Here is a 12,202-nt window from a genome sequence, read left to right as displayed (position 1 = left end):
TTCCATTAATGTTCAATACAAACGTATATATTTTTTAGCCCCGTTGTACCCTATTTATATCTTTTATATATACAGAAATATATAAAAGAAGTTTGTAGGAGACTTTAGCTGTTTTTTTTTGTTTGTTTTTTTGTTTTTTGAGTGATGGCTTCAAAAGAAGTAAATGTATACCACTGATTAATAACTTTATATCTTTCGAGGTAAGTCTCCCTTGAAATGTTTACACAGAATTGTTAAAAATCAGTTTCTCTGTGGAGAAAAAGAATGGAACTTTCTACTTCTGAAACCAGACAGTGCTCTATTTATCATCACAAATGGCTTTGAGCAGACGGATATCAATTACAATAGCTAAGATATGACAAGCATTCACGATTCTTTTCCAATGCGTTGCTCTTTCTCACAGCTAATATAAAATCTTCACAAATGCAAAGTAACTGATGTGCTCGTCCTTTTATTTTGTCTGGAAGTCTTCGGGTGAACGGCTGTATGAAGAGATATGACTGTATCTGACTCTGAAGCCCTGTGCTGAGCTCTTATTAGTTATCATGCATGTCATGGATCTGTTATAATCAGCACCTAAGGGATGACACTCGGTTCGGAGACCAACCGGGTGAGTGGAGCTCAGTTATCACTCAGTCATGGCTTTGCTGTCGGTGTCAGGTAGAGGAATCATTCCTCGGTGAAGGCCGCTGCATTTCTTTTGACCTCTTCAGGTCATTAGAATGTTTTTTTTGTTTGTTTGTTTTTTTTTTTACAATTTTTTCTGCTGTCAACATTTTGTTGGCTCACTTTTTTGATTATTACTTCTTTGTACTGTTACTTTAGTGCAGACTTTGATAATCTTGTATATGCCACTCTATCTAGGGTTTCGTCTTGGCTTTTACTGGGATGAAAAGTCCATGTTTGATGGTGGGCAGATGAAAGCCGGACACCACACCTTCACCCAAACCCTTCATCAGAATCAAGCGTTCCTTCTCTCCCTCTCAGCCTCTCTCGTCTCTCTTTGAAAAGCTGACTCATCAATAACAAATTGTTGCGACTGAATTAGTCATTTGTCTTTGATGTCACTGTGGTCACAGCGAGGTACTGTGTGCATACCAATCAGACGCTATCTTGGCTTGTGTCCACCCTGCTGGCAAAAGCCAATTTTCTCTTTTTACTACAGCAACCTGCAGTGAGAAGGTCTTCATTATGTGCTACTTGATGAAGGGGTCATCATTTAATTACACACATCTAAAAGGTCTCTAACTCCCTGTAAAGGCCACTGTACGTAAAAGCACGAATGTGTGTTTTTATGCTTCCCAAACTTTGATTTTCTGTGCTGTGCTGTATATGATTGTTGTGAATTTGGCTAATTTTAATGCCACCAAAGTTATCTTGCTGGCTTACATATAAAGTATAAAGTTTTGAAATTACAGGAGTGACTTGGAAGTCAAAGTGGGTTGAAAATGACAAATAAAAAATATTTTGCAACATATGCCACGTTTTCCAGCAAAAGTATGTGTATATGAATGCATAGCTGGATGGAATTGTTTAAGTTGTATTTATTTATGTTTTAAAGTGCTTGAATACACATTCCTTTTCTTATTGAGCAATCCAATCAATATTTAGCTTTTGTTTATATTTTAATTTAATTATTATTTTTAATGTGATTTTCATATGTACATACTGTATCAAGAGTATATATATTTATAAACTGTATAAATTAAGGAGCTAATTTGCAAAAACAGATAACTCCGTTTTTAACCATTTTCAAAAATCATGTTTTTTCATTGTGCATTCCAATTAATCTCAATCAAACTGTAGATGAGTTATTTTCATTAAGTAAAAATAACAAAAACTACAGCTAACTAACACAATAAAACAATAAAAACATAACATAATAAAAAAAAAAAAATTAAAAACATGATTTTTGAAAATTAAAAAAGATTTGTTATCTGCTTTTGCAAAAAAATAAATAAATAAAAATTGTAATGTAAATGGGAAGTGATGTGATTCAAAAACATTATTTTGGTTATGCTGTTTGAAAGTCTCTTCACATCCCAATAGCATTCACTAAGTTAAGTGGTTTAAATGTATTTATATATTTTTAAATCGTCTCTGGCTTTGGAGAGTGATTTGCAGGGAGGGTGGGATCTTATGCTTTTAAAGCTAGCTTGTTATGGCTAGCCTCTCCAAAAGCGCCTACCCTACCTTTAAACATTATATTTGACACAGAAATCTGCTTCTAAATAGTGAGTGCTGTAAAAGACATCAAAAGATAATACAATCAAAAGGTGATATGCATTTTAACAAGAAATGCTCTAACTTTTCAAACACACAAAAGTGCTTCTGTCATTTTTATAGAATCCCTTAGAGTTTATATATGGCTTATACAAGCTTTATTTATTAAGTTCCCTTTCTCAAACTTAATTGCCATTGTCTAACAGGGGGACTGATAGCTGAAACGTGACTGTGCATTTTCAGTTCTTAATCTCTATGAAATAATCAGCTGAAGGAGGAGTGGAGCTCACATCTTTGTAATTGATAATAAGGGGAAGCGTGCTGGAGCTCAGGCTATCTTTTATTACAGTCATACATATTTCATCTGAAGCTCATACGACCCACATATCATCAGTGCAGTGAGACTGTTTCCTCCACAGGGTTTCTCAACTTCTGCCAGCATTGTCAGAACACCAAAACAACACAAAACAACTGTATTGCATTGAAAAACGGTCGTGAGATTGTGACTTGTTTTGAGACTGTGCTTTGTGTTGTAGTAAGTTTAATATTCAGTTGAGTGTGGGATGAAAAACAGTTGTACCTTAAACCCTGTATAAAAGAACCTGTTGAATTCTAATGATGTGTGTTTATGTAGTTGTTCAAGTGATTTAGCATAGCATGCTTCTTCATATTTGCATAATGTTACCAAATGAACACCATTTCTTCTCTCTTTGATGTCTTTGCAGGGTTCTTTGGTCAGAATGGTTTTCCTGGGCCCTGTGAACATAAGTACTGTGGTTTGGGGAAGCACTGTGTGGTTGACCGAGAAACAGGTGAAGGAGAATGTCAGTGTCTGGAGCGCTGCAAACCACATTACAAACCTGTGTGCGGATCTGACGGCAAACTCTACCAGAACCACTGTGAGCTTCACAGAGCCTCCTGTATGGCCCATCAGAGAATAACCATCATGCACAGCGAGGAATGCTTCTACAAAGGTATAGAACCAACATGATGTGTTATAGTATATTGTCCATTGTTGTCCATGTTGTCCAAGTTTGTTCTTTTTTTTTTAATTCAGTAAGGATGCATTAAATTGATTAAATTAACAAAAAAACTATACAGTAAATATACAGTACAAATAATATACAGCATATGTATATAAATTCAGCTTTGCCATCACATTTCATATGACAGGTATTTTAAATTGTCATAATATTTTGCAATATTAGTGTTTTTACTGTATTTTTGATCAATTAAGTGCAGCCTTGGTGAGCATACTTTGTTTCAAAAAACAAAACAGACTCATACTTTTGAACGTTAGTGTAATAACATTTTGATTCTTGTTTTTAGTAAAGTAAGAAATCTTTTTTTGTAAGCTCTGAATGGATGAGAATTCTGAATCTCTGGGAACAGCACATCCTAATGTGTGCACTCATGTTTTTGACAAATTTATTTTCCAAGAAAGAGAGAGGTTGTTTTGTTCAGCATAATAACCAAGATATGATTCTTGGAAATTATGTCCAACACTAATGGACTAGTAATGGCCACTAATAATTGAAACGTCCATACTACGTTGTGCATGTAAAATCTGATTTAGAACTGGGAACTGTGTTTCTTAAATCATGATTCATTTTGAAACAGAAACAGTACAACATGAATTGTCGCTCATTTGGATAATCATTACTGTTCTGTTGGCTGATACATTAGGTTATTTCCTGCATAAGGTAAAAAATCAACTGAGAGATCTTTAGATTTCTAAAGATGACTTTAGATGAAAAATTATCTCAGTATGAATGTGTCAGTTGAACTAATGGACCATCATTTCAAATTAAATTCCAGATTAAAACTAGTTGATATCTAAACTAAACTTGTTCACTTACAGCCAATGTTCCCTCTAATTTTTTTTTTTCTTGCTGAGCAAAACTTTTCTCTATTAGGCAGACATTTCGGCCACCTGAGCAAAAACATTCTTTATACCAGACCTGTACAGCGCACGCACAAAAAAGTGTGTAACTTAACTCTAATGAGCTATTTATATTTGATTTGACCCTCGATGTAACTAAATGATGTACATTTTAGGTTATCTGAGAAAACATTTTAACAGTACAATACACTGCTGTTCAAAAGTTTGGGATCAGTAATTTTTTTAAAGAAGTTTCTTAGGCTCATCAAGGCTGTATCTATTTGATAACAAATACTGAATATTATTTCACAAAATAATATTGTGAAATATTATTGCAATTTAAAATAAAAGTTTTCTATTTTAATATACTTTCAAATATAATTTATTCCTGTGAAGCAAAGCTGAATTTTCAGTGTCACATGATCCTTCAGAAATCATTTTTATATGCTAATTTATAATCAATGTTTTGTGTTGTGTTTATAATCAATGTGTTGTGCTGCTTAATATTTTTTGGGACCTGTGACATTTTTCAGGATTCTTTGAGAAATAAAAAGTTAAAAAGAACAGTGTTTATTCAAAATAGATTTTTTTTGTTTGTTTTGTTTTGTTTTATTTTTTTATACAATACTATTCAAAAGTTTGGAGTCAGTAATTTTTTTCTTTCTTTCTTTCTTTTTTTTTTTTTTAATTAATACTTTTATTCAGCAAGGATGTGTTAAATGGATAAAAAGTGATAGTGAAGACTTATATTGTTAGAAAATATTAATGCTGTTCTTTTTAACTTTTTATTAGCCTAATCAAAGAATCAAAGAAAAAAGGTTCCAAAAAATATTAAGCAACCCAACAGTTTCAACACTGATAATAAATCAAAATATTAGAATGATTTCTGAAGGATCATGTGACACTGAAGATTGGAGAAATTATGCTGAAAATTCAGCTTTGCTTTACAGGAATACACTATATTTTAAAATATATTAAAATATAAAACCAATATTAGAAATTGCAATAGCCCAAGAGTTCACAATATTACTGTATTTTTTTTTTTTCTGTATTTTGATCAAATAAATAGCCTTGATGAACATAAGTGACTCCATTAAAAAACAGGTCAATTATTTATTAGGTTTATAATATAGGCCTAACATAATACAATATAATATCAAAACAACTTAAGCATTTAAACTGATAGAAGAGAATAGAAAACAAACTGAAGCATTTAAACTGAGATCTGTAAGTTAAATAAAAAATAAAAAAAATAAAAATAAAAAACATGAACGTGAACGTGAATTCTTATATAGCTATCTAAACATCCCTAAAGTACAATTTGCACAATACACCTGTGTGTGACTGTAAATGTATCAGAGTTTTGTTACCATTCTGTGCCCAACATGTGCTATTTCCACCACTTAATCAAGCCACTCTTCTTTAATTCATGAGGACGTTTTATTTCACACTTCATTGCGTTGGCTCTCGATTTGAGCTATTTCGTCCGCAACCATTAAAGTATTTGGTTTCTACAGCGACTCATTTGGTGCACATCTCTTTCTATGAAACCTGTAAACCGCATTCACCGGTTCTAACTCTATAGCGGCACCAGCTCTATAGCGGTTTACTCGAGCATTGCAATTCTTTCGTTTTAACTAGAATACAATCAAATGGCTTTCCCAACTCATTTTTGCGTGTGCGTGGTACATTATTTCTCTGCATGGCTGCAGTGGAAGAAGTGTGCGGCCGCACACGCACACAGCTTAGAGGGAACATTGCTTTACAGCTGTATATCATCTAAGTGACTCTAATCATCTATCATCTAAGTGTTGAATTTTGTCAAGTTCATAAAGGCCTGGCAACCTTATGAATGTAGTACATCACCCTAACCACAGCATTCATGTGCAGAAAATCTCTTCAAACTCTTCCTCTGTCATTTAGAAAGCATATAGGCAATCCTGACTGAGAAATCAATCCTCTAAATGCCCTCTCAAATCAAATCTCAGTCGTCAGATGATGATATTGACCTGCTTGGGCCAATCAGTGTACAAGAGGCAGAGAGATGTTTGGTTAGGGTATGATTGTTCTGCAAATCAAAGTTTCACAAAAGACACCACAATGTCTGATTGCAAAATTACCCTCTGAATATTCATTAATCTTTTTTGTTTAAACAGTTTTAATAAAATTTGTATGCATCTGTGTAACACGCCCTGCAGGGTATTTGTCTAATTAGTTTTTTTTTTTTTTTTTACTATCAATCATGTATGTGGCTTTACAAAATGGTTGGTTTGTTCACCCCAATTGAAACATTGAAGATTAAACTGTAGAAAGTTGGTAATTGGTGAGATGATTGGATTGGATAATTATGCGTTCTAATTATCAGCAATGTATCAAATAGGCCCTAATGGTTTTCACAATGGCAGGTGCACTTACGCCGTAATGTTTGTGCTTATTTTCAAGAGCTTTGAGAGAATAAAAAAAATAATGTTTATGTTCGTATCATTCTGGAAGCAAAATAACAGTCTGGCGACCGTTATCTGAACTTTAAGCATTGTTTTTTTACCTGACAGAAAAAAGGTAGACAAGGAGACAATAAAGCTGAAGAACTTTGATTGAAAGCTTCCATTGTGGGTGTAGATCCTTGACTGCACTATCCTCTTCTGCTTTCTCCAGTCTTTATTTTTCTTTCCTCTCAAAACAAGAGTAGATCGGAGAGAAATAAATCAGATTCGAATGAGCATCCTACAAGAAAAATGTTTTTATTCAGTATTTTCCACTTGCATTCAAATGCAAATATCTAAACAAGATAAATGTATTAAACTCGAAGCTAAATTGTGTTGAGAGACTATATCTTTTATTAAGTTTACTTTTCTTGCCCTCATTAAATTTTGTTAGATTTGTGCTTGAAATAAAAGAATATTCCACTTGGGAGAGAACAACAGACATCATGCAAGATATATTCTCTGTAAACAAGTCTTGCTTCTCAAATAAATGTATTTTGTCTTTGGATATTTAGATGTTTTTCGACTAGCAAACAGTAAATGCATGGATTTGACCACAGACAAATCTAATGTAAACAGTGTATAGATCAGGGCATGCAGTCATGCCCATTCAAAGATTTTGTGTGCTTTGAAATATTTGTACCATTTCATAATGAAGTTGTGTGATTGTTTTGTTTTTGTGTGTAGAAAACAGCCATTTCTGCACTGGTCTCACACAGCAGTGGCCAATTAAGTGTCAAAGCCCTGCATACTAGTCTTCTCTAATGCATCATTTATACTCCACCTTACCGCTCCAGTATTTTTCCTGTCTCTCAGGGCATTTGATTGTCTGCCCAAGTGGTGTTTACAAATACTGATATTGTCAGAGTCTAATGATTTGGGGCCTTCACATACGCCAGAGCAAATTAACCAAAAAACAGCAGGATGAAAGCTTACTGGAACATCAAGAGACTGCTGATTCTTCTCAAACTATGTGCTGACCAGGGCAAGGAAGAGAAGTAGCAGGGTAGATGCCATACTACTAAGTAATAAAACATCACAGAGCATATGCTGTAGGCTACAGAACTTCCGCGTCCCAGTGGGAAGGCTGTGAAGGAGTTCTCTCTAGCCAAGGATGAGGTTCTGGATTTTGCGTGCCTGTAGGGCTGTGTGGTTTGGCACGAGGCAGTGGGTTTGGATAACGATGGGATGCAAGCTGTTGAGTTGGCAAAGCAAACTGTAAATGCTTTTCTAATTGCTCGCATACAGTCGAGCCCAACAGAACATCTCGTGCAATTACAGGGCATTATATTCAGTGGAATCTCTTTTGTTCCGTATCGTACGGGACACCCGTCAGTGGCAGGGGTCTGACCCATCACAACATCTATCTGTCTGTCTGTCTGTCTGTCCATTCTGTCAGTTTTTTTCTCACCAGATGACACTTTCTAAAGGAGAGAAATCTACAAAGATGAATGGAAAATCAGCACAGAAAAGGATTAAAGGGTATCCTGTCATATAGTTTTAAGTTGGACCCCAAGATTTGTGGTACCCCGTTGCTCTTGTTTAATACATCAAACAAAAGGAAGAATATTATGCGTCAAAGTTTTAAACTCTCAAAGTACTTATGATGAATAATCGGCAGACGTCTCAAAAGACAGCTTCACTGTCAGCCGGAGCGAGAAAAAAGTTTAATTTCTTGCCGCGTTGACTGTTAGGGGAAAATATCCCCCCATTAAGCTTTCCTCTGTCTGTTAAGCTTCAATTATGTCCCTTATTCCAGTGACTCACCCGTCGTATGACTATTTGCACTGGGGAAATTAAATGGCTCTTTCAGAATTCTGCACTTTGCTCCACACACTGTGTAAGTTTGGGTTGTTTGAATTGTTTTGAAGATGATATATTCATCTCTTTTCTCCCCATTACTTCAATTTCTTTCATGAGAATGAAGAGTTAATGAAGCTTGTGGTCTGTCTGATGTAACTCCATTCAGCCATCAGTCAGCTTTTGTTTTTCATCTGTTGTTTTGGATGTTGCTGACAATTGAAAGGACCAACTTCAAATGTGAGTTATCTCAAATGTTATGGTTAAGTTATGAAAGAAGTGGAAAAAGAAGCTCAGGATCAATGTGTGGATGTCTATAGATATACACTGCTGTTCAAAAATCTGGAGTTAGTGGTTAGTGGATGAATTCAGTTGATCAGAAATAGCACTAAAGTCATTTTCAATGTTAAAAAGCAGAACAACCTTTTTTTTTTAAATAAAATAAAATACTGTTTCTGGAGCAGCAAATCAGCATATTAGAATGATTTCTGAAGGATCATGTGACACTGAAGACTAGAGTAATGATGCTGAAAATTCAACTTTGCATCATAGGAATAAATGTTAATGCAGCCTTGCAGAGCAAAGACACTTCTTTCAAAAACATTGAAGAAAAAAAAAAAAACATCTTGCTGACCACAAACTTGTGTGTGGTAGTGTAAAATCTAAAATCATAATTATGCATGGTGTACATATACAAACACATTTTTGTCATTTTACCTATTAATTCATTTCAAAATGCATTAAAATTCATTGCATATGTACTTTTTCAAATTTTTTACAAATATATATATATATATATATATATATATATATATATATTGTTTGAGATATGATTAAGATGTTCTCTAAAACTTATTAAATGTTTTTTTACCATTTCTTTTTTGCGTTGACACCCTTTGATGCCATTGACCCTTTTATATTGTTTTTTGCTAAATAAAAGCCAGACCACAGAATTAAAATATCTGAATTCACACATGCAACACCCCACATGGCTTGGTGCCCATGACCAGACATGTCATTTCTGTAGCGTGTCAGCCAAGTCCTGTACCTCAGAGTATTGAAAGCATCTTCGTCTCCTCTGCCGTGTGACATCTAATTAAAGCGCTCTCCCTGTGGAGACAGCTGTGATGTCCTTTGAGAGAGACCCACCCGGGCCGTCCCTCCTACTGCAGCCCAGACTGCTAATGAGCTTATTAGGGACCTCACTACCTGTTGGATGCTGAGACGTGGCTTAAAGGGATAAACTGAGAATTATATATTTTAAAAAGGCCAGAGGGAAACTTGATTTACTCTAATGAGTATGCACTGATTATACATGTTCCTGAGTCCTGTTCCTTGATATGCTCCCAGCAACTTCAAAAACAGACACCTTCATTCATTTTCGCTAATAGTGGATTTTTACATACATTTTATGTTTGTTTTTTGAAAACACTCGGAAGCTGTGTGTGGCACTGTCGCTCCTCTCTTAGGTCATTACGGAAAAATAGCACATCCAAGACAATGAAGACAGAACTGGTTTTCTTTCATGTGACATGATTGTTAGTCTCTTACTTTCTCCTACACTATGTCTGGTTTGATGTATCTCAAGGTTTTGGAGGCACTTTTTGGAAAGTTGTTACAAGTAATAATGAACCAGAAAAGGAAAAACTCTGTAATTGTTTATTTGTCATCAACATTTTAAACCTGCATGCTATCATTTTTTGAGTTCAATGCAAAAGGAGAGTTTTCAAGGATCTTTTCCATACAAAACTTCATAGTGGTTACAGCACAATAAAAATAATGCATATGATTTATCAAATATATTAATTTAAATTAAAAAATTTATATATAAATGTGACCTTGGAGCACAGAACCAGTCTTAAGTCGCTGGGGTATATTTGTAGCAATAGCCAAAAATACATTGTATGGGTCAAAATAATTGATTTTTCTTTTATGCCAAAAATCATTAGGACATTAGGTAAAGATCATGTTCCATGAAGATTGTAAATTTCCTACTGTAAATATATCAAAACTTAATTTCTGATTAGTAATATGCATTGCTAAGAACTTTAAAGGCGATTTTCTCAATATTTAGATTTTTTTGCACTCTCAGATTCCAGATTTTCAAATAGTTGTATCTCGGCCAAATATTGTCCAATCCTAACAAACCATACATCAATGGAAAGCTTATTTATGAAAAATTTACCCTTATGACCCTTATTACAAATAACAATATAAATAATGTTCAATATTTGTTTTATTTATATTTGATTTAATATATAAAATATATTAAATCAACAATAATTTTGTCTGTTCATTCACACAAAGCTATTTTATGACTTCAGAAGACATAAAATATTGCACACAAGTTATATACAGTAGACTATTTTTATATTTATTTACAGTATTACAATTAACAGCTGTGTGAAAATTCTTCAACATTATTCTTTTGTGTTACTTGGAAAAAATAACGCCACAAATAATATATCCTTGCTAGATAAAAAAATAGTTCTTATTTTGTGGATTAAAAAAAAAATAATAATAATATGTTATATATTTTTTCACTGTCCGCATTCTGTAATGGACCAAGCACTGTCCACATAAGAATTTTTGTCATGTGGCCAGTCCATGGACATCCGTGCACATTGTCCACTTTGTGTACAATAGCGCACACGCAAACTGAAATGTTAAGACAGAAGTGTCCAGGTGGTACTGCGCATTTTTCAAACTCATCCATTCGTGCTCATGCACGCTTGAGCATACTTTGAAAGCTGTGTGGACAAAGCTCTGCGCAAAACAGTGTGGAACATGGGAAATTAAGTATACTTCGGCCTTTATGACCTGCTAATATTGATTTACCACTGAGGAAGCTTTGGGTTCAAATGTGGTTCACATTGTACCAGCTCACATCTCAAAGCTTCCAACTTCCAACTTTAACAAAAAAACTAACAAAAAATAGAACTTATAACAGTACATATATATGAGTTCTAACCTGATGTCTACTGTCAAAAGAATTGACATCTTCCAGAAAACAAGATGTGTGTGCTAAAAACCATGTTGCACAGAGCCAGACTGTTTGCAAGATTCCAGCCTTTTTTATGATGTAAACACATTCAGATCTTACACCACTTTGACACAACTGTTTATTTTCCGGTATATACAAAACTGTTTTCAACAAATACGATTTTTTAAAAATGAACATATCTGAAATGCACTGTAAGCTTTGCTCAGATTTTAATTGCTCTGTAATTCGAGTGAAGCTGTAGAGGTAAGGATGAGGTCATGCATGGCGAAGCTCCAGGAGGCGTGATTAAACGTTTCAACCCACCCCCGCGGGATTATCTGATCATCCGCATGCAGCGTGCGCAGGATTAGAGCAGCATCACCACAATCACATCTGCACCAAAAATGAGACACGGGAACCTTATTAAGACTCTAAAATCATCAACGCAGACACAAAAGCACAAGGTTTGATGGTCTATTTGGTGCATCTTGATGAAGATGGTCATTTTTGTTCTGTTAGCTATTTAGTGAGGCTATAATAACAGGTTAAATCAGCCTGTGTGAAAGGAAATCACGGTTTTTGGCACTGCAGGGTTGTTTGTGCATTTAACAGTTTTAACAAAACAATCTTAACAAACCCAATTTTTTGAACAGTAGTGTAAAATGAAAAATGCCAGTTATGCCTATATTTATTTAAAAATATAACATTTGTGTAAAATCAAATGTTTTTGGGTCATGAACATGAAACACATTTTGTTACATTACATATTGAGTGTATACATACAGTGACTGGCAGTGGCTGAATTCAGGTAAATTATATTTTTCATGTAAA

General features: G+C 34.4%; 1 protein-coding gene across 3 annotated transcripts in view; it reads left to right on the top strand.

The window, feature by feature from the left end:
• The window catches only part of fstl5 (follistatin-like 5), a 124,457-nt gene that overhangs the window by 38,390 nt on the left and 73,865 nt on the right, over nucleotides 1–12,202 (top strand). For all 3 annotated transcript variants that reach the window (XM_058798067.1, XM_058798066.1, XM_058798065.1), the window contains exon 4: nucleotides 2,949–3,197. In XM_058798067.1, the coding sequence (XP_058654050.1) occupies nucleotides 2,949–3,197 (249 nt within the window). The remainder of the gene's footprint in view (nucleotides 1–2,948; nucleotides 3,198–12,202) is intronic.

Source organism: Onychostoma macrolepis, chromosome 14 (assembly GCF_012432095.1).
Source record: "Onychostoma macrolepis isolate SWU-2019 chromosome 14, ASM1243209v1, whole genome shotgun sequence".
Taxonomy (NCBI): domain Eukaryota; kingdom Metazoa; phylum Chordata; class Actinopteri; order Cypriniformes; family Cyprinidae; genus Onychostoma; species Onychostoma macrolepis.
The sequence above is the reverse complement of the archived record's forward strand: the minus strand, read 5'-3'. Positions and strand labels throughout refer to the sequence as shown.